The sequence below is a fragment of the Cyclopterus lumpus genome, chromosome 4 (genome assembly GCF_009769545.1).
Source record: "Cyclopterus lumpus isolate fCycLum1 chromosome 4, fCycLum1.pri, whole genome shotgun sequence".
Taxonomy (NCBI): Eukaryota; Metazoa; Chordata; class Actinopteri; order Perciformes; family Cyclopteridae; genus Cyclopterus; species Cyclopterus lumpus.
Genome location: NC_046969.1, coordinates 7416410 through 7434384, shown reverse-complemented (window position 1 = coordinate 7434384; position 17975 = coordinate 7416410). Strand labels below are relative to the sequence as shown.

The 17975-nt window shown below is 41.7% G+C and overlaps 1 protein-coding gene across 1 annotated transcript in view; it reads right to left on the bottom strand.

Moving 5' to 3' along the window:
- Nucleotides 1-225: 225 nt before the first annotated feature.
- Nucleotides 226-17975, bottom strand: part of LOC117729878 (adenylate cyclase type 1-like) — a 36931-nt gene continuing 19181 nt past the window's right edge. The window contains exons 9-20 of the mRNA XM_034531260.1: nt 14945-15139; nt 14024-14121; nt 13773-13857; nt 12864-12953; nt 11432-11688; nt 11115-11241; nt 10319-10435; nt 6420-6566; nt 5862-5960; nt 5248-5362; nt 2891-3015; nt 226-2780 (exon numbers count right to left, since the gene is read on the bottom strand). Coding sequence (XP_034387151.1) covers nt 2457-2780; nt 2891-3015; nt 5248-5362; nt 5862-5960; nt 6420-6566; nt 10319-10435; nt 11115-11241; nt 11432-11688; nt 12864-12953; nt 13773-13857; nt 14024-14121; nt 14945-15139 — 1779 coding nt within the window. The 3' untranslated portion in view covers nt 226-2456. The remainder of the gene's footprint in view (nt 2781-2890; nt 3016-5247; nt 5363-5861; nt 5961-6419; nt 6567-10318; nt 10436-11114; nt 11242-11431; nt 11689-12863; nt 12954-13772; nt 13858-14023; nt 14122-14944; nt 15140-17975) is intronic.

The following is a 17975-nucleotide window of genomic DNA, read 5'->3' as shown; positions in this document are numbered from 1 at the left end:
GGCTGTCATGTTTTTCTGGTAGCAGATGTGTTCATAACACCAGCATGAGGCTCCTAGTGAATAACAGGCTGACATTGACCTCAATGTTGCTCTAAACCTCTAACATCAACTACTCTGTTTTTCAACTGTTACGCAACGTTACAACTGAGTTTGATAGCCTCTCCAAAGTGTGTGTGTGTGTGTGTGAGAGAGAGAGAGAAAGTGAAAGAGCACAGGAAGAGCACTTTTTACTCTTTATTTTTATAATCATGATACGTCTATATCATTGCAGTGCAAACACTTAGTATAAAATATCGTCTTTAACAAAATTCACATTGACATAAAACATCTCAATAAATACTTCTTCAACAAAAGAACTTGACAAATATCGGATCATTCATCATATATCTCTGAAAAAAACCTCTACAATGTACAATAATAGCAAGTATTACCTACATATAACAATTGAAACCCGTATCGTACAGTATGAAAATATCCAATTTACAGGAAAAAATATTGTACATAACTCCTTTCCATAAACTTTCCATAAACTGTCTAAAGCAAGTGTATAAAAATCCTTGTTTTTAATCTCTTAGAAACTCAAAGTAAGCATCCAAGATACTATATAGACTTTAAATCTATTTTTAATATAAGTTCAGTCAGTTATGGTGTCCAAATAAATCTCTCCATATTTGCCATCATTTGATCATTGAGTTACAAAACTGTTAAAGAACTGCTCAAACAGTAAAAATACACGCATTCAACAAAAGTAAATCCACAATAACCGTAGCCACACATTCAGTTGTGCTACAGCTCAACACCAAAAAGTTTGATATGTTTATGAAAATAGGTTGGCACATTTGAAAACCTGCTACCTGTTGACTACAGCAGGAGCGGGGAGGAGGAGGAGGGACCCCCGGCCTGATGTCAAACCGTCCTGAAAACGTCCTCGAAAAGATTCACACGCCAAGCTCATGAAGAAGACACGGGTCAAAAAAGCACCTTACATTCAAGAGGACCGCTACCGTGAGCGCATGCATGAGGACTACATTAAAAAAGAGTCACTGTGTGTCCGCTGCTCGGCCTGTATGAATGTTTCTTCAAAGCATGCATGTAAGAGCCACAAGCTCGCAGGCAGTGCATGCTAGAACAGATTAGAGGAGAGTTAATGGCTGTGGTAAGCCATACTGTGAGTAGCATGCTATAATACAATAAATCATCTGATTTTGTATGGGGAAGCCAGACACGGAGGTTTGGGTGTCTCCTCATAAACGGCAGTTTTCTTTTCCCGATCAAAGCAGCTTTTAGTTCATAAAAATAGTAGAACAGAATATAGAAAATATTTCGTAATAAACAAGAAAAAAAATAGAATTCCACGAGGAAGGAATCACACTCGCACGGTTACAGAAAATAAGTATGTTCTAAGTCATGCTTCAACTCCACGGAGATACACACTGGTGTGGCTAGCTATGCACACTCTACTGGCTACATACACTATCATGTCAAAATAGGGTCCAGCTGGTTACATGCAAGGGGCTGAGATAGAAGACGAACCGCTTTATTGCTACACTTTGACGAGGAAGAATCTGGAAGTCAAGCATCACAGGGAAACAGACCGCAAACAAGACTGAAATGCAGCCGTGGCATCATGCACTTAAGGACACTGAGCGGCGCGGCTCAGGGATTCAAGAGATACCTCATGTGCCGTTGGAGGGTTAAAGTGAAGGGGTATAAACGTCCAGGTAGTGATTGAAGGCAATGCCCTGTCATATTTTGGCAAGTTAAAACTGTTAACTGCCAGTTACAATTATACATTTGGCTTCATCCACTGTAAAAACATATATATCTCGGACAACAATGCCCCTGTAAGTTAATACATCTGAATTGGTGTCCAATAAATCAATAAAGAATCTTAAAGGCAACAAAAACGATGGCAAGAAACTCATTGTGAGGAGTGGTCGCTAAGGCAACAGCACTGATTTGGTTTTATACTGAGAGAAAAGGGTCAGCTAAAGTTGTTAAAGGAATTTCTGGATGTGGTTGTTGCATGCTACACTATCAATTGTGCAATTGTTTTTATATTGATGCTGATTTAGTTATTTGTAGTTGTGGAAACAGTTTTGGGAGTCGCCTTGGCCTTTGATTGGTTACAGAGCAACGTGGCTAACGCATCCTGCATCCTGTTCACGACACCGTGTGTCGTGAAACAACAAACAGGGCTCCAGTGTGGAGGGAGAGTCTGATTGAGGGCCCCCTCAGACTCCAGTCCTAAACGCAGTCCAGGCCAGAGTCCAGGTCTGCCGTCAGATGATCAGGGTCTCAGCTGCCTCCCACATACGGTAGAAGAAGAGTGGAGGTCGGCTCTACTTTTTCCTTTTGTAATAAACGTTCTGCTCCTGTTGTCTTGTTACCATTCTGTTTCCCCACCTCCACTCTCAATTTCTTGTTTTTCCCAATCACCATGGATACAGCATCCATCACACCGTTGCCATGGCGACAGTGGGCAGGTACCTGATGGTGCTGGTGGAGGTGGTTGGTTTGGCCATGCTCGGGGTTCTGCTGGTAGCGTAGGTGGTCACGGTGGGGGCGGGGCTCAGCCTGGTGCACACGCTGCCCTGGGTGAACGCGCTGAACCGCCGCTCGGCGTTGCTGGACTGGTGCTGGATTTGAGACAGCCTGCTGCCTTTCCTGCGCCCTTCCAGGAAGTATGTAAGCATCTGACCTTTGCCCTTAACGCTGACCTGGCCTCGGCAGACAAAGTCGTAGTAGTCTGCCATGAGACGATGGACGTCTTCTGTCACCTAAAGAAGAAACATGGAGGGAAGAGGTTTCTTCTGAAACAGATTCTAATCGCTATCAAACCTTTTCCTGCAGGAAAAGAAGAATCTTGCAGTGGACTGCTGTACTGTACCTGTATCTTTCCTTGTACTCCAGTGCTGTCCATCCTGCTGGCTACGTTCACTGTGTTTCCCCAGATGTCATACTGAGGTCTTCTAGCTCCAATCACTCCTGCCACCACTGGTCCCACATTGATACCTGGACACATAAACCAAACACACCCAGAGTTTAAAAATGAACGCACACGTTTAGGATAATCTTTACTCTCAGGAAGGTCTCCAAGTGTTAACAGTTAAAATGACATGACATTTGAAAACTCCTTTCAAAGGAGTCAGTGGTGTGTTTGAGACAAAGTATGCATATGTAACTACAAGTTCTTAAACAATGAAGCTCAAAGTGAGATCACAGTAAACTCATCTAATTGTCATCTGTTTTAAATCAACCCAAAAATATATTTTTTGATTATTGTGTCCTTAAAGACAGAAAATATTGCGCCATGTGTTGGTCCTTCAAAGCCTGAACAAACGAGGAGCAAATGCAGCTTTCAGTGACAACTTTTCCGGTTCGCTCTACAAACTTGCTCAATTTGATACAAAGTAACAGTAAGGCCAGAACCACTGATAGTCTTTAAAAGCTGCTGCTGCTGCAAATTCATGTATGGAAGAGCATTGTTTCTTGATGTTTAATTAACCTTATAAAAAACATCCTATTTTTTAGGTTTTTGCTCGAAATAACATACCCAAACTAAAAAGGATGTATCTCTGCAACCACAAAGGCTATTTGAATAATGTTGGTGTTATAATAAAGGCAAACCATGTGAGCTTTTGTTCAGATGTGTAAATATCAGTATATGTGTTACTGGTTAAGAGAAAATGAAACACAACAAAAATAGAAGTTTCAGGTTCGTCTAGAAAAAAAAAGCACTTTCAGGATGATTATCTCTTGGAAGGATGCAGTGCAACGGTCTTAACCCAAAACTATGTGAACAGTCTCTCTGCAAAGTTCGACTTTGATAAAGTGAAGCAGAACAAAGTTAGAGAGAGTTTAGTACAGAGAGTTCAGGCGAGGTCTCCAAAATGGACATTTGGGCACCATCTGTGCAATTTAAATGTTCTCATCTGCGTATTTCACTTGTACTTATTGATGTACTTATGATGTTCAATACATCCAAATACAGCAGTCTTTAGCTTTTTTTGTTCTTCTAATCGGCAAAGGTATAAAGCAGCATTTGCTGACTGTAAAGCGCTAAAGCGATTCATGTTCTGTGTTCTTTGGCTCATATCTCGCTGATGCTTTGGTGCAGAATGATTTTGTTTGTTTAGAATCTGTGTGCAGTCGTTGCTATCTGGCTTTTTCTGATAGCACCGAGCTACAGGTTGCTGATTCCGGAAACGTGCTGAGTGGCTGACTCCTGACAAAATTATGATAATGATATTTTAATAATTATTTTAGTTGATTTTTGAGTTGTGTTGAAATAGCCCAAGTTCTGTTTAATTTGATGTACAACATCAATATATTTTCTCATGGTTATTGTAGTGTTTTACACAGTTTAACCATAATGTGTAAATTTCACCCCAATTGGGGGGCAAGGTTTTTATTAAGGTGAATGAAGAGTTAATGAGCTACTCCTCCTAATTAACTTTTCATCCCTACCCAGTGCATTTTGCATTCATCTTAACCATTCTCTGTTTATTACTCAATCACATGCAGGTTAACACAAAGGAACTTTTTTGAATGATAAATAACAAATATATCTATTGTGTAAAATTTATGAACAACCAGATCATTCTATTGTGATTCTATTTTCTTTTTGGTATCAATCCTATTGATGCTCAAAACCAGACTGAGCATCGGTACTAATAACACGTATATCGATCTGTAATTCTAAGCCTGTCTTCAGTATTGAGAAATGACATCCCTGTAACGACATGTCCTTACAAATCAATGGTGTTGCTTCATCTTTACAGCCACAGCTCTACACGTTTAGGAGGTTGGACAGCAGCATGGCACATGCAGAACAAGTGAAACTAGACCAAACTTTGTTTTTCTGCACTTACTGAAAATTCTGCGTTACGCAGATTATCAAAAGTTGCGTTTCTGCAGCCGGGGTTCAGTCGAGAACACAAACGCATGCGGTTTTTGCACATGGAGCCCCACAGTCTGCAGACAGGATGGCATTGTGTACACCAGGCTACGCTGGGATTAAACAAGGGCTCCTGTTGCAGGCTCCTCACAGGATACCCAACACAATGGAACCCAGGACTTCAGGTCTCGCTGTGACGAGCTTCCTGGAGGGAACGCTCTCCCAGTGATGCATTTCCTCCCAAACTTACCGGCACTGAGCGTCAGTGGTGTCCAGTGCAACAGGTCAGAAGCTCCGACGCCATTGTTTACATAGACAGTGTGTGCTTGTGTGTGTCGTTCACTCGCCTACTCTGAGGACGAAGTCGTTGTAAGACTGGTAGTTGATGGCATCCAGGACGTCAAACATATCGATGGCAAAATCTGACACAGTGCATAAATGTGAGGTGATGGACTTCTTCAACTGTGAATCAGAAAAAACACCCAGATATCAGGAAAGCACAGATTAATGCCCAAACAAGCATGCCTACATCCCAGTTAGGAAGTTATTTAATCCTTCAGTTCTGTCTCTCTGATGTTTTTATCATCTACGACCGCCACAAAAGCTCACGCCAGGGTATTTCCCCAGAGTCAAACCACCTTTGTGACTGACTGTTATGTTTGAGGGAAATTTTGCAGGAGTTGCAGAAGGGATTCTTTTGTTTGTCAGCTTTGCAGGATTTAAAGAAACTTTATGAATGCAGAATATGCTGAAACACAGAGGCCGTTAATCCCTCGCAGAGGATTTGTTGAGTGAAATCTGACAGCGTTCTAAATATCAACGCCCGGAAAATAGCTACCTGCAAATATTAGGCCTCTCAAAACTGCCGTGTCCATTCTGAACAATTTCAAAGCATGCTAATACCCTCCAAACACACACACACAAACTCACACAGGATCAAATATAGCTGCTGCATGTGTACCTGGGAGGCAGTTGTAGGAACCAGCCCTACTGCAGCCATGTATGTACTTCCAATAGTCTTGATTTTCTCAATATCCCTGTAGCAGTCTTTGTCCATCAGCTGGAGGGGTGAAAACAAAATAAGAAAAAGGAGATAAAAACAGGAGGAAAGCATGTTTACAATTTACTCCAATTTAAAATCAAATTGGAGTAAATTGACAGTTTGAGTTCATATATATTATAGGTTGTGTTTGGCAAACAAATCCAGATGCAATTTAAAATAGACTATTTTAGCGTGCTTGAGTACATTGGTGCTTTATGTTGTTGATCATAGACGTAATCATGACAAAAGTCATCTGTAAGTAATTACTCATTTTGAAGAACTCTCCCAAATGCAACCATTGCTTATTATATTGCATCAATAAACACAGTTCCTTTTTAAAGCCATAGCCACAATGTCATCTTCAAAAATGACATCATGGAGGTCATATTGCATGAGAGCTTCACCCCAAATTTTCCAAAGGCAGATCAAGCAGACATGAAAACTGCAGGTTTACGATGCAACAGAGAGGTTACTCACCTCATCAAAGTCGGCGATGATCTCATTGAGCAGCCTGAGGCACTCGACGCCCATGTTGTTCCCGTCCAGCTCAATGTAGAAGTCGTTGAAGTTGGCGATGGAGGCAAACAGCACTCCAACCTTAGCGTAGGACTGGTAGTACAGGTCCTGGAGGGCAAAGAAGTTAAGATTAACTGGTCTGACCAAGCTGGACTACACTACTGTTGGAATCACAAGGCATTAAAGGATCTGATAGTTCTGAGATATCGGACTTTGAAATGTCCAGAACATTATGCCTTGCCTCTAGAGGCAGTCTTTCCCTTTGTAATTCTCTTTACACCGATTAGTAATGTAATATAGCTTCCATTAGTTTACCAATTACCAGGTGCGACAGCCACGTGGTATTGTATCAACATGGCCAAAATGGGGTCCTGGAAACATCCACTGTAGCAGGAAGTACCACAGAAACAGTTTTGAGTAATTTACCACCTGTTCTGTCTGTCTGTCTGTGGACAGATGTTGTCACCACAACAGCGTCACAAAGAGTCACGAAACTTGGCGGTGCAATTGGAAGACCAGCGGTTCTACCTGTAGCTCCTCCTTTTCTGCATGTCAAAGTCCATGGGCGAGATGCTGTGCCGTTGGTGTGTGAGTGAGCGTTAGATTAGATCCTGATGGGCAGGTGGCACCTTGTAGTGCAATATGTGTGTGAATGGGAGAATTTGAGTGGTTGGAAAACTATAAAGGCGCTGTGCAAAAGTCCAATTAAGATTAAAATGAAGGTCCAGTTTGAAGACGGGTGTTGTCCAAGTAGGGGGGCAGGAAGTGGGGAAGGGGCCATTGTTGTGTTCCCTCGCAATATGGTCTCTTGTTATAAAAACGCTTGTATTATTTAGCTACATATTGTGCACCCAAGTTCCATCTGTGGCACAATTGACTTGGTTCAAGCTTCAAGAGAGCTTCATTGTTAAGTTGTTTCTGACAGCAACAGTGCAGTTGTATTACTAATCAAGTGCCAAATCATTTGGAAATACAAGACAAGCAAACAACCCAAGACAACCTTTTGGGTTGCACTTCACATACTGACTGAGGTTGTTTATGTAAAGGGAAAAAATAATGTTGCCAAGTTGTTCCCAATGCTCCAAAACTATTTTTAAATTGCGAGCGGTGAAACTTCCAGGCAAAAGAGTCCCACTGCGCTGTGTTATGAATACAGTGTACGGGTGAACTTTAGCCCAGAGGAAAGAAAGGAAGCCTTTCTATACACTGTAGCTCCGAGGGGTCACCGATGTGCCGGGAACACACTTCCTGACTTCCTGCCCCCAGTGTGTACTAGTGTTCGCCTCAGATGATCCCAGCAACTAACTGATGCACAGCCAGCTGATTGTTAAAGGATAAGATCGCCGTTACTTTTTTCTTGGTATTACTTTTTAGCAAATCCCATGACGAGATCAAAATGAACAATTAATTTAACCTATTAACTGATACTGTCTGTGTGGCCAAAGCCTGTATGGCTTACGGCTTATGCCTCCATGCTAAAGAGCTCCACTGTCGTTACAAAGAGCTGTTAAAAATAATAATGATATATTATAATAATAATAATAATAATAAACTATACTGCTGCAACTGGTTAACATATTCTGTCATTATGATGGTTGTGTCCATTGTAGTTCATTCCTCTCAGCTCGTCAGTGTTAACATGGAACCATGTTTCAGAGCTCAGTAACGTCTGCTTGAGGTATAAACTGCAGTTTTCAAAATAAACTACGATGGCCATGTTCATTGCAATGTAGGAACATGTCATCCAGTGCATTAAGTATTGCTCTTTCATGTGTTTTTTTTAAATACTAAGGGTCGCATAGGACTCCGATGCACTTGTTAAAATAATCTGTGGCTCTGCAGGAGTCCCAGTCAGTTGGAGAATAACTCTGGATGATGTCATAAGGTTTATTTTAGTATGGGATTGTAGACAAACATAAGGTCATGGGTGTTTGAAGAACATGGACATTTACCATTTTGGGAAACGTAGGATCCTGTATGTTCTTAGTGTGACCCATATGCAGTTCTTGAGCTCATTATGCAAATATTTCGCCATTATTTGTTTTTAATATGCTAAACAGGCTAAATTCTGGCTTGCAACATCACAGCTGTGTCCTAATAGTTCTCTTCTGTTTACACAAAATATACAAAGTATTACAATTGCAGTCTCCCTGCAAATGAGCATAACCTTCATGGTAACATGTCCCGCTTTTGTATCTATTTCGAAAAGTAAAAGAGACTTGAGAATATAAACCATATGTACTGGTTGTGGGCCATCAGCGCCATACGTAATGTTTCAATCCGTGTTGTATACTCATCACCTTTACATACAACATTTGGATACTAACGTTGCACCTAAAAATGTTGCTACAATAAGTATGCAGCATAACAAATATGAACATAGTTTAGTGTACCACACTTGTTATATTAAGGGGCTATGCATTTCCTGAAAGGATGTATGTTTTCATCACTTCCTGAGAAAGGGGCTGAGGAAGGAACCGAGATCAGTGGAGGGGATGTTCATTAATCAATGGACACAGACACACGGGGCTGTCGGCTCACACTTCCACTTCAACACATGGTCAGGTCAACAGTACTTTTGTCCTAAACACATGGGACATTTCCCACATTACGACCTCAACACTTTCTTTGGGATATGGGAAGTCCAAACATGATAATCAGCAACATATCTACTTATCCCTCTCCTTCATTACCTAAAAGACCTGAACCATAAAGCTCATTAGAAGGTTTCAAATCTCCTAGCCAAGAAGCACACCTTTGGTGATTTATGGGTTAAAAGACCATCTTGATGTGTGGGTCAAAGTGCTAATGGCTAAATTGAGTTGAAAAGTGACACATCAGGGCCTCTAGTTTCACTGTGGTATGATATTGCAGTATAAGTTGGCTTTAAACCAGCAGCAGTATGTGCAAAACCCGCAGTAATGAGAATGAAAAAGTGGGACTTATTAAAAATAATGATGTGCATGGGTTGTCCCTGTAACAGCCATGTCAGCAGCTGATTTACTCGTGCATTTCATTACTGCTTGCAGAACTTTATCATCCCTGAGGTCAGGGACAACTATATTTTTAGTTGCAGCTGGTGACAGAAAGCTGAGGAGAAACACTTGCTCCAGCTCATTTCATGAAGAGGGTAATTTCCTCAAATCCATCTCTGTCTGCCTGAAGAAATGTGTTATTGAATATGCTATATATATTTAATGTCGGGTTTAGTGCATGACTTTGTCATTTAGTGATTTTAGTATGTAATTTCTGACGTCAGTATTATAAAATATTACAATATTGCTATATTATGTCATTGTCATCAGTATTGAATGTCTAATTTTGCCCATATTTATTTTTGTTATTTTTCTTAATCGATCATGCAGTGACATAAAATAAGGTGTAGCTACTTATAGCATATTATATATGATCAAATATTTAACTTTGAAATCAGATGCCCTGAATTACACATAACTGTTGAAACAACAGAAGTAGTCTGAATGTTTCAATGCTTCAAATATTTACATTTTAATGCTGACACAATACTGTCGATAACCCAAACCAGTGTTCCCATTGTGGAGCCAGGATCTCACAATGTGTCGGTCGTAGTAAAATGAAATTCAAAATGATTTGAGTTTTTATACTTTTTCTTCTTGTGTGTTACTGTTTTGAACTGCTCGCAGCAGGACATCGCTCCAGTCCCTGATCGTGATGTCTAAAGAACATTTAATTAAATATGGCCCCAGCTTTACCCTGGGTGCCTGGGTGTCTTCTCACTTATCAGGAAACACTGGGAAGTCTTTGCTGGTTCCAGAATCCTTAACTGTCTTTAGTGTGTTGATCCATGTTGGACGAGCCGGGACACGTCTGTGGATGCTCACCATGTTCCTGGGGTTTGACATGAGGAAGTGCTGAGCCACATGAGCCGGCAGCAGGTTGAAAAGGATCCGTTTGTTGTCCAGCTTCACCTTCTCCATGTCGCATCTCTCCTCCTCCGCCTGGATCCGCAATATACACAACGCACAAGTGGAGAAGGAGAGGTTACACTTAGAGAGTGACGAGGATGTCGATCCTAAATGAAACTGTTTGCTATAATGTCCACATACGAATGGGCCTTTTTATTGTCGCACAGCTCAGAAGGTAGATGCAATTGCTTCTCCGTATCACTAGAGGGAGATACTGATTTGCAAAAAAAGGCAAATGTTCACTTACATTCTTAAAATAGAAACAGCATCACTGACATGATCTACACAACACTGTGCATGCGAACACACCAACATTAAACATTGAATCTCAAAACCTTTGTTTTAAAAAACGCTGACCGTTTCCATCACACAACAACATGGTCCTTTCATGTCTGCATCTCCTTTTTTTTTGTCTTTGTGAATTTCTTGTGGTTTCATCTTCTTGGTCGACATTTTTTAATAAAGAATAATGACACTTGAGCTGTAAGCTGTAGCCAGGAAGAGCTGAATATCAACAACTCGACACTTAACAGCCAACCTGCCCCTCGACCTGAGCCACTGCCACCCTCTGAGTATCACTTCACGACCCATGTGCAGACAGAACGTGATAGGCAGATGCTTTTCAGTGCACATGAACAACTAGGTGCGCACAGACAAAGCCGTATGCGTACGTGAGCAGCAACAGGTGTGCCACGCGTTCACGTGATCATACCTGAGTTGCCCAGAGATAGTCGAGCCGCAGCTTCAGGTCCAGCTGTCTCGAATGCAGAGCAAGAGCTCCGGAGAACAGCACCGCAGCCAACACAGGATCATAACCCCGTGAGTGGAGGAACCCTCCTCTGAAAGACACACACGGAGAAACAAAATGGGCTGTTCTGCTTCTTTCAATTCCCTGACAGGCAAATTACAAGAGGAGAAGAAGAAACATAAATACGCTGCATGAACAACGTCGGACCACAAACACACATCTTTTTTTCTTTTTTTTTTTGCTCCACATCAAACTACACGTCACGTGCAGCTCAGTTTTACCCCACGGCTTGGCGATAGCCGCTGGTCTCCATGACGACGGTGTAGGTGACAGAGAGGAGGAGGAGCAGGAGGATCTTGAGGGTCGAGGAGACTCGGAGGTAGGGGACAAGAGTGAGGGTGCCGGCCACGCAGGACAGCAGGGAGTACGCCATGTTGGTACACGCTCTGTCCGCCGCGGTGCTGTTGGCGTCTGCAGGGAAGTCCTCAACTGAGAGGCTGGTGTTTGTCCCGACTCTCCCCCAAGGAACACATCCCACCTGGGGGACGAGATGACAAGGGAGCGGGTGACAAAAGAGAAACAACCACGGATATATGCACACTTTAGACAGCCGGACACGATTTGTGAGGATGCAATGGGCTGATAAAGATACACAGCGCTGTATGTTATGCTGGAGAGGATTTAATGTATTCATGATAATGAAAATGTGTCCAAACTGAAATAATCTGCTGATTAAGCTAAAGTGAAAATGATCATTACTTGCTGAGAAATAAGCTCGACCTCAACCAACTACAACACAAAAACCCTGCTTTTACATTAATGCACGAGTCGTAATAATCAAATGATATAATCTAGTCTACTAATAGTGTAAGGGTGACAGGGGACATTTTTCTGCATCAAGGCTCACAGAGCTGCTATCCCGGCATGCATTTCTGGCCGTTTCAGGCATCTCTTCAGGCTCAGGTTCATCTTTGATATGTTGTATACATCAAAGAAAAAACATGCAATAATTAGATTAACCGATAATGAATATTATAAAAAAGGCTGTGGGGCCATTTCTTTACGGCATCCTTTTGATTTATGTAATTGTACACCTACAGGAGTCACACATCCACACAAAGACACACATCAGAGCCTGACCGAGTTTTGGGGCCGACGCTGACACCAAACAATTTGCGTTTGAAATATTTAAATGGATATTTTACACTTGAACAATGCATAGTTTATTCTTCTGAGGCTCTGCGACAGCAACATCTGCTCAGCTGTGACTCTGCCAACTCGTGTACTGCAGAGACTTGAAATGACAATGAAACGATGGCACTGTTTCCAACTCAAAAGCTCTGCATTATGTACTCAATTGTTTTATTACCATTATTTACATTTGGGCCTTTAAGTCATTGTATGGTGATATCAATACAAGCAATTAATTAATTACTTGTAACTCATTGATATGCACACGAATATATATGTTTATATGGAGCTTTCGACTGTATCTTGTGGTCTTCCTCAGAGACATGCATATGACATCATATTACTGAGGGAAGACCATAAGTAATGAACTTTCACACTATGTCCTTATTTGTTTGAACCTTTTTGTATTGTTTTGTCACTGTAGACCGCTTATAATTGATTTTGAATGATGTTGTTCTTCACAAATATGCTTGAATTTATTATTGTATTATTATACTGTGCATGTAAAAAGTACCACCTTACCACACAGGCCTGGGTAACAGAGTAGGTGAGCAGGACGAGGAAGACACACAGCACTGCTCGGATCTGGATGGTGAGGCAGCTCGGTTGGCACTAAAACCAGATGAAAGAGTAAATGAAGCACCTGTTTATCTGCCTCAATAGCATTTTGGACACATCATTAGCCAGGAGTGGAAATTAAAAGAGTGCATTTTGTGGTGTGGCTCATTATGTGCAGGCCCATTAGAGGAGACGCTTAAAGGATATGATGACAGCTCAATGTAATAATAATAATAATCCATTTAATTTATATAGTGCTTTTCAAGATGCTCAAAGACACTTTACATTATACACCGTAGACACAGCTACGGGGAGCAATGAAGGGTTAAGTGTCTTGCTCAAGGACACATCGACTAAGGCGGGGATTGAACTGCCAACCTCTTGATTGAAAGACGGGCATGCTAAACACTGACCCATAGTCACCCCACATGCATGATACCACAGTGTCATATGGAGTAACGTGATGTCAAAGCATATAGAAGACGTCACAGTCACTCCAACCGGACCCCAGTTTTGTGTAGAGACGATTAGTCAATACATTTATTAGTCGGGTTACAGAAAACCCATTGGAAAATTAATTGTTGAAATCATTCATGAAGCAAAAAAGCAAAACATTCACTTGTTCCAGCTACTATAAGGAGAGGACTTTTAATCTGTTGTAAAGCCCCAGTGTGATGTTATCTTCCAGGTGGGAGCGACAACACTCATTCACGTGTGAGTACACTACATTTTGTCGCAACGTGCCAACATCCACTGCTGATACACATCTTCGTTGTCAAAGCGCGGCTTCATTTTCTCTCCCATAGCTTAAGCCATTCAGAAAGCATCTGTTTGTTTGTTCGTGTCGTCGAAAGACTGGTCCGGGAGTCTTACCTGAACGCTGGTGAGCTGCAGGTACATGACACAGGCCACGTGGAAACACACACAGAGCAGCAGCAGCAATAGCACCAGCATCCCCCTGAGGGAGGAGAGGAGAGACTGGCGTGAGAAGGGCTTTCCCACATTTACACATAAACACCTTCCTCGTTTCATCGTCTCACTACACCCCAGCGAGATCGATCCAATTACGCTACAGGAATAGAGAAACTGTGTGTGTGTGTGTGTGTGTGTGTGTGTGTACGTACTGTGGGATCATTAGCAAATAGATAAGGCCAAACAGAGCAGCGAGGATCAGAGACAGAACCACCGCACTGATGAAATGGTCGTCGTACACCTGGTGGTACTGAAGGACACAACAGAGAGAAAATGTCAACACAAGAAGCATTTACCATATCCATCCTGTCAGATGTGTATTTATGTCTCGGTAAAAGCAGGAGCAAATAATAATCCTTTTCCACGGTGAAGTGTGACATTGTGGAAGACCGGTATTTCTCTGGGACAACAAACGTGTCCTGAACTATGAGTATATGATTGATGTCTTCATCGTAGCTGCGTGGAAGCAAATAAACACTCATTTGAGCATTTCTTTTCCTGAAGGGAGAGACTTCTGAAATCTGTCAAAAATTAGTTTTGACTGTGTAGGGATTTAATTAGTCTGCTACCAGTTTGAACGTCTAGATTACACCGAGACAAAGACACACTCTCACACACATACACACATACACACACACACACACACACACACAAACCCGTCCCTCTTCTGTGTCTCCTTTATGGCTCTACCCACGCACACACAGAAGAAGGATATCACGTGTGCTGCTCAGACGTTCCCAAATCATTATCTGCACCCCCTCCTGAGAAGGTGGGTGGATTCTTCATACACACACACACACGCACATGCACACGCACACGCACACACACACACACACATCACAGACAACAGGCGTGGGAGAGAGGGAGAAAGGGGAGAAATTAGAGACAGTGTTGGGTGTTTGTGAGAGAAGAAGGGCGGTTGGTGGTGGTGGTAGGGGGGGAGTGGGGGATGGGGGGGGGTGCAGTCACGAAGCAGGTTACGTTCTGTGCGATGATGAGGAAAAGGACATATTTGTTGCATTTTGTGCATCATGTTGCTGGCTACTCTGCAGATGTTCAGTGCGTGTCCTCACCCTGCGCTCCTTGTCTCTGCTCCTGTAGAACAGAGTGATGGAGTTGATGTCCGTTGTCTCGGACTCAGTCTGCCGGGCTTCGATGAGCCGCCCAATGTAGCGGTTGACCCGTGTTCCCGGGGAGTTCTGCACGGTCGTGGCTGAGAAGGACGTCCGGCTCCTCATCTTCTCTGACGCAGTCCGCATGGCTCTCCGCTGTCAGACACCGAGAAGGCAACCCAATAAGTCTCTCGTCCGAAGTGTTGACATTGACCGGCGTCGTGAGGCATACCAATACCAACGTGTTGCGAGCTCAGCATTTTACAACCGTAGGATTGTGTCATCATGACTTTACAGACATCAAAGGGAGCGAGAGGAAAAAAGCCGGCCTGCCATGCTGGCCTGGCCCCGTGAGGCCACGGAGCACGCTATGCACCAACACACTAAATTGTTTGATCACATATGGACAGAAAACTGGAAACCTCCTTACCGTATATATATATATATATATATATATATATATATATATATATATATATATATATATATATATATATATATACTATATGCCTTTTTCACCAAAGACATTTTAACAATTCACAGTAAGAAAAGCATAGATGTAAATTAAGGGTGACTAATTACTGGTTTCAATCAGGTACAAAACATGAAGCTGCAATTACAGGATGCTTTTGTGTGATTGTTTGTTTTTGTTTTTGTTTTCTTATCATGGTCCGAGCGACTCAGAAAGTCCCTATTTATTTGTTTTATTTGTTTTACCTGTATTTTAGCTATTCTTATTTATTTATTTTTAGCTTTTAGGATGTTCTAATTATGTGAAGTGTCTTTGAGTATTATGAAAAGCGCTATATAAATTAAATGCATTAAAAAAGAGGAAGCCTAATAAAAGAGAGCAAATCAATCCACTCTGTAAAGAAATAATGTACAAATATGTTCAAATGACCAAAATAATTACAGGCTCAGTCATTCTGATGGTTTCAGGTGAAAAAAAAGAAAGAAAAGGAAGTTCAGACTCAACCCTGTGATTCAGTAGTTAACACACCAGAGTTGGAAGATCTAATCAGCCATAACAACTGATAAGATTTTCAATTAGATGTTATAGCGGACAGGGAGCGAGTGCAAGGAGGCGAGAAAGTGTGTTTGTATGGTGTCTTTCCTTAAGTCTGCACAGATGTTCAGAAGTATCATCCTGCACAAATTGCAGCCCGTGAGATTCAAAAGCAGCACATTTCCGTTATCAGGATGATCGCAACTTGGAAGCGGATACAGATGTCCTAGATATAAAACAAGTAATTATTGACCTAAAATCCGCACCGCAGCCCAAATGGCTCAGACACAGAGTCCTAAATGCAAAGGCGCAGTAATTAATCACATTAGTGATGGTTCTGTTCCGTTTATGTGTCCCAGTAAGCAACCAGCATGACCAGAGCCCCCTGACTGGTGACCCTAAATAGAAAGCAGTCACAACGCATGTTTCTAACTCATCTGTGTATGAGGGCTCAGTCCCACTGAGAGGTCTCTGAATGAAGCCAGAGCAACGGATAACTCTGTTCACCTTTGTTGATTGTTTATTATCTTATTTCTGGATCATTTCCCCCACAGTGTGTATACAGTATATCACCGTTATTCTTTTTAGATAGGCAGTATCTGGTCAGCCTCAAGTGTGTCAATTTGAGTCTAGTCTTGTGCTAATGTTTCGATAGCATGTATCACATTTAGAAAGTTATTAGTAAAGTAGCTATAGTTCTTTCATTAGCATGTCACCATGCTCCAGTAAGATAAAGCCAATTACTTTAACGTGGGCATGTTTATAGTGTTGCACTAACCTGGTAACATGCTATAAAGTTCATGAAGAAGAGGAATTTTCTATTACATTTCTCAGTTTGAAAGGTCTAATTTACGATCTGATGATATGATGTATAACCTTCTTGCCAGCTGCTAATTAAATCTAATAATAATGCCCCAACAAACTGAAGTTCCATCTGTAGGTAGATTCCACTGTGGTTTGATTGTTATTGTGCGTTTTACAGTAATTGCCTTTTGGGTTTGATGGAGTTGGCATAAGTCATGCGTCCTGGGGAGATGCCTTCAATTAATATCAGCTGTTGTGATGCATTAAACCAATAAAATATGGCTCAAGTTGAAAATAACCACAATTACCTGTGCAACAAACTGTAAAGAGCAGCAGTATGAAAAGAGAAAAAAAGCATTATTTATCCGTTCGCAATAACCATATCACGTTTTTTTGTCTGTATGGGTGTGTTTTGTTCTGCGTTTTTAAATGACTCGTATCTACAATTACTTGCTTGTCATTCATGTTCAATGTTATGTTTGTCAAGCTTCATAACCTTCACTTTTTACCGAAAATGTTGTTTTTATTTGGTATTGGCGGGAGGTTTTCTTTTTGTGGATGTTGGCTCCTATTTCCAAACTAGTGCAGTGCCCTTTCTGCTGATTGCTTGACCTCTGGCATTGCTGCTTGCAGCGTCCCCAAGAACCGCTCATCCAAACAACTTAACACTCGACACTGCACTCCCTTTGCTCCTCAGCAACACGCACGCCAAGTGTGAAGTGTATCGGATGAACGGTTGTCGAGAAACTCAAAGGACAGATAGATAGATGAATAAATAACATGACAAATGGTATGCAACAGGTACATACTGTTAGCCTGTTTAAATATCATACAGCATGTCAAGCAGGCACATGCTGTACTTATTCATCGCTAAAGTCGTTACTGTTGCTATTATTAGAGCGGTTGCCAGTCAGTTCTCTGTCTCACTTACAGGCGTTTGACAGCTGCAGTACAGTAACGCAAATAGAATGTGAAGTTTTCTTCAAATTTACATCCGCGACTACGGAGTGAAGTTGAAAACAGCTCCCTTAATCATCCAGCTGCACTGGACGTGATACAGAGGTTGTAAGATAATTACCGTTCTCTGATCGTACACACTGAACATCAATCTTGACAAGGCATTTTGTCTCGTTTTCATCTTTCAAGGCGGAAGGTGATTCCGTTTTCTTTGTTTTCAGGAAT